Genomic DNA, 5,004 nt, shown 5'->3' with positions numbered 1-5,004 from the left:
CCCCCGCAGGGAGCCTGCTTCTCCCTCTGCCTTTGCCTCTGCCTCTCTCTGTGTCTCTCATGAATACGTAAATAAAACCTCAAAGAAAAAAAAGTAATACCAAGGCCAAGAGATGGAAAGGTTCTCTGAGACCTCCTCCAGCGACAGTCCACAGAGTCGGGGGGCAGATTAAGAGCGAGAAGGGCCCAGAGACCAGAGGCCATGCGGAGTTACACAGGGACCCCCAGAGCGACGGGGGCGGAGAGACATAACCCAGGAGACACAGGAGGGACAGAGCTAGGGACAAAGAGGAAACGGCGGGGCGGGCGGAGCAGGGCGCCCAGGGAGGTGGAAAGTGGAGAGATTCAGAGAAGAGAAAGTTAGGGAAACTTCAGGCGGAAGGCGGAGAGGGCCGGGCGCCGGGATCCCCACGCGCCCCGCCCCGGAAAACGCGGCTTCCGGAGCTGCTATAAAGCGCGGGGCCCCCGGCCCGGCTGCAGCCGCCCGCCGCCGGCCATGCGCCCCCGCAGCGACGCCGCCCCGGACCCCGAGGCCCCGCGGCCGCCCGCGCCCCCCGGCCGCGCCTGCAGCCCGCTGCCCTGGGCGCTGAGCGCCGCGATGCTGCTGCTCGTCGGCACCTGCGCCGCCTGCGCGCTCCGCGCCTGGGTGGTCCCCGGGCCCCGGCCCCCCGCGCTCCCCGCGCTCCCCGCGCTCCCCGCGCCCCTGCCGGACGCCGGCGCCCGCCTCCCCGACTCCCCGCAGGTGAGAGGCGCCCGGAGCCCCTTCTCCCCCTCGAGAGCACCCCTTCTGTTGAGGGCCTCGGGGCGGGGGGCACCCCCGTGAGACTCCCCTCCGCATCCCGGGCCCCGCAGCGTATCCCTCTCCATCGCGGACGCCGGCGCCTCTTCTTTATCCCCGAGCCGCGGCGGGAGCTCGCGGTTCTTTGCTAACTGCGGGAGATCGTCGCTTTGGCCCTGGGCTCCCGGGGTCTCCCCCTCTCCCTCCCGAGGGCGCCTGGAGGGAACCTCTCCTCTTTCGTCTGCGGAATCACGAGGTTCTGTCCCTGTTCCTGCCCCAGGGTTGGGGCAGGGCGAGCCACCGGCGTCGGCAGAGCGTGTAGGCTTGTGCCTTCATTGGAGCGCGGGGGAGGGCTCAAGGCCTGCGCAGACCCCGGGGACCCCCACTTTCCGGGGGGCTGCGGCAACGCGACGGGGGCCTCCATCCACTTTCCGCCTGTCCTCTCTCCGCAGGCCGTGTTCGCGCAGCTGGTGGCCCGAGATGGTGAGTGTCCCGCGGTCACTCCGCCTGGGCGCACGCGGCGGGGGTGGCGGGCAGGGGTGGCAACAGGCGGAGGAGCCCCGGGACAGGGAGGCCTCCGCGCCCTCCATCTCGTCCTCTTCCGTTCCTCTCTAAAAGCTGTCCCCTCACCTCTTTAAGCCCGCTCTGTCTTCCTGGCCTTCCCATGGCCCTCTCAGGGTGTCGGCTTTTCCTCCTCTGACCCCCAAATATACGTGTCTCAGGCTCCCCGCCTCCACCGACCTGGGGCTTGATCCCACAGATCCCACCTGCCTCTGTCTCTCCGGCTGGGCTCTGGGAGGTGCGGCGGGGGTGGGGGGCCCTCCTCCCACCCCCAGTTGCCGGTTTTGGAGACCTCCTGCTAACTCCTTTCCTCTTCCAGACTCCTCCTCCCCACCCCTGCCCCTCTGTCTTCTCCCCCTTCCTGAGACTCTCTTTCCTCCCTCTGTGTCCCCTCTGGGCTTTGCCACCTCCCCCAGTCCCCTCGCCTCTCTCACCAGGCGCCTTCCTTCCCTCCCTCCTGAGCTCTCCCCAGTCTGACTGCCCCTCCCATCTTTGGCATTGTACCCCCTCCCAGTGCTACCTTCTACTTTCCCCACCCTGGCTCCCCACGCCCTCCTCCCCCCCCTTACCCCCCTACCCTCCACACACTCTCCACCCCTACCCCCCACCCTAACCCTGAACCTCCCACCCCCTACCCCTCCACCTCCACCCCACCCCCAGCCCTGAACCCTCCACCCCCTCACCCCACTACCCCTCCACCCCCATGCCCACTCCTTTGCACTTTCTCCTCTGTGGAAGTCCTGTCCTCCCTCCTTCCCTTGCATCTGCCAACCTCACTTCCCTCTTCCTTCTGAGACCTCTGTCCCTCTCCAGCTCAGAGCCCCAGCACCCCTCCCCTGGGCTGCACCCTGGCTCCACAGCCCAGCTCAAGGAACCTCCCTCTCTTCTTCCTCCCTCAGTACAGCTGAAGGAAGGACCCCTGCGCTGGTACAGTGACCCGGGCCTGGCAGGTGTATTCCTGGGGCCGGGCCTGAGTTATGACCAGCACACTCGGGAGCTGATGGTGGTGGAACCCGGGCTCTACTATGTTTTCTTGCACCTGAAGCTGCAGCGGGTAATGTCCAGCACGGGCTCCGGCTCTGTCTCTGCTGCCCTGCACCTGCAGCCACTTGGCACCGAGGCTGCAGCCCTGGACCTGACCTTGGACCTGCCTCCACCATCCTCGGAGGCCCGTGACTCAGCAGCTGGTTTCCGGGGCAGCCTGCTGCACCTGGACGCAGGCCAGCGCCTCCGTGTTCACTTGCGAGCTGAGGCAGGGGCCCACCCTGCCTGGCAGCTGGCACAAGGTGCCACGATCTTGGGCCTCTTCAGAGTGGCCACCAAAGTCCCCACTGGACTCCCCTCGTCATGGCCCATGGACACGGGGCCTGGGTCCCCGCCCCTGGATGGAGAATGAATGCTGCCTTCTTTTATTGGGGCTCTTGGTGATGCCTCGCTACTCTACCTCACCTGGCTTGGCAGGGGTCCCCGCTGCTGATCCCCTCCTCGAGGACTCTCCAAGTCGCTCTCCCATTCCTGCCCCCAGTTGAACTTTGGGTATTTATTCTGAGCCTGAGCTCAACAGTGTACTTTATATTAATCCATTCAATGTATATTTATTGAACATCTGCTGTATGTAAGGCCTGCTACAGGGCTGGAGAAACATCAGCAAACAAAACAGATAAAAAAAAAACTTTATTTATGTTAATATGTGAGAAATAAAGACTCATCCCCAGACCTGCTATGACATTCAAGGCACTAGTCTTCAGGGCTCTGTGTGACTATGCTGTGTGAGCATCATTCATGAAAGTTGTTTTGAGCATCTCCTGTGTGTCAGGCACTGTTTTAGGTGTTGAAGACACAGCTGTGAACAAGACAGGTAGCCCAGCATTTTGCCAAGCTGGCAGTCAGGTATGCCTGCTTGACACTAGGACTATGATTGTGCGTGACCCTGTGTGACCGGACCACATGGGAGACTGTGAGATGGTGTGTGGTACTGGATTATACGATACTTAGAAACTTCCTGACTACAAAGTATTGAGCCTCTGCTGTATGCCAGACAGCGTGAGTTATCTTATTTGAGACCTAACTACCCTATGCTTCAGGGACTTCATTCCCGTTTTGTTTTTCTCTATGCTGGTGACGACCTATTTGTATCTGCGTAGCGGAAGTACTGTGTAACGTCGTTCTGCAGGACCTTGCTTGCCAACTCTGTTCAGTGACCTCATGCTGGGAACTTAAAATCGGCCAGGGGCATCTGCAAATGTTCCAGGTTGACTTCATGTATTGTGTGTAGATCATTTATTTAAGACAGCGATGGAGAAATTGTGGATTAAACATGTAGATTAAACTTGAAAGTGTGTCTTGTCTTGAGCTGTTATGTTGTGAATAGCACAGGAGAAATTGAGGAAGTATTTGTCTTGTGTTTTCAGACCGTTATCTGATTTAGCAAAGAAGTTGCTCAACATGACTGACAAGCAAGTGAAGTGAGGACATCTATGTTGTTCCAGGTCCTGTAGCCTTTGAAGGAATAGACCAACCTATACTCACTTGTCACTGCGAGCCACAGGTGGCTATGGGTACAAGCGTAGGGAAAATCGAAGACTGCATTATATAAAAATTGACTATGGAATTTGCAATGGAGAGTATTTATTTATTTATTATTATTTTTTTTAATGGAGAGTATTTTAAAGGGGCACCTGGGTGGCTCAGTCGGTTAAGCAACTGACTCTTAATTTCATCTCAAGTCATGATCTCAGAGTTGTAGGATCTGTGTCAGCTGCACACTCAGTGGGGAATCTCCTTGGGATTCTCTCTCTCCCTCTGCCCCTCCCACTGCTCCTGTGCTCTCTCTCTCTCTTTCTCTCTCTCTCTCAAATAACTAAATAATTCTTTTTTAATTTTTTAAATTAATTTTATTTTTTTATTTTTTAAAGATTTTAACTTATTTATTCATGAGAGACATAGAGAGAGAGGCAGAGACACAAGCAGAGGGAGAAGCAGGCTCCATGCAGGGAACCCGACATGGGACTCGATCCTGGGTCTCTAGGATCCCGCCCTGGGCTGAAGGCGGCGCTAAACCGCTGAGCCATCGGGGCTGCCTTTAAATTAATTTTAATTTTTATTTAAAAAATATTTTATTTACTTATTCATGAGAGACACAGAGAGAGGCAGAGACACAGGCAGAGGGAGAAGCAGGCTCCTTGCAGGGAGCCCGTTGTGGGACTTGATCCCAGGACCCTGGGATCATGACCTAGGCCAAAGGCAGATGTTCAACCACTGAGCCACCCAGGTGCCCCTAAATAATTCTTTTTTTTAAAAAAGAAGAGTATTTTTTAAAAATTTTATTTATTTATTCATGAGAGACAGAGAGAGAGAGAGAGAGAGGCACAGACACAGGCAGAGGAGGAAGCAGGCTCCATGCCGGGAGCCTGACGTGGGACTCGATCCCGGGTCTCCAGGATCACACCCTGGGGTGAAGGTGGTGTTAAACCGCTGAGCCACCCGGGCTGCCCAAGGAGAGTATTTTATATATTTTTTGTAGATATGTGCTGCATATTTTTGCCAACAAAATTTATAATAAATGCACATACTCATTTTTTCCTCCTCTGGAGAGCTGGTTGTTAGGCATTTGCTAGTATACCACTGTCTCCAGACCCAGCCAGATCCCCCAGCACCATAATTTTC

At 56.7% G+C, this 5,004-nt stretch overlaps 1 protein-coding gene across 1 annotated transcript; it reads left to right on the top strand.

Moving 5' to 3' along the window:
- Nucleotides 1–495: 495 nt before the first annotated feature.
- TNFSF9 (TNF superfamily member 9) lies at nt 496–3,674 on the top strand. Its single transcript, XM_072788223.1, has 3 exons — nt 496–741; nt 1,230–1,260; nt 2,238–3,674. Exons 1-3 carry the CDS (start codon nt 496–498, stop codon nt 2,732–2,734), a joined length of 774 nt encoding a protein of 257 aa, XP_072644324.1. The 3' UTR covers nt 2,735–3,674.
- The last annotated feature ends 1,330 nt before the right edge of the window (nt 3,675–5,004 follow it).

The sequence above is a fragment of the Canis lupus genome, chromosome 19, assembly GCF_048164855.1.
Source record: "Canis lupus baileyi chromosome 19, mCanLup2.hap1, whole genome shotgun sequence".
Classification (NCBI taxonomy): Eukaryota; Metazoa; Chordata; class Mammalia; order Carnivora; family Canidae; genus Canis; species Canis lupus.
This window is presented reverse-complemented; position numbering and strand designations above follow the sequence as displayed.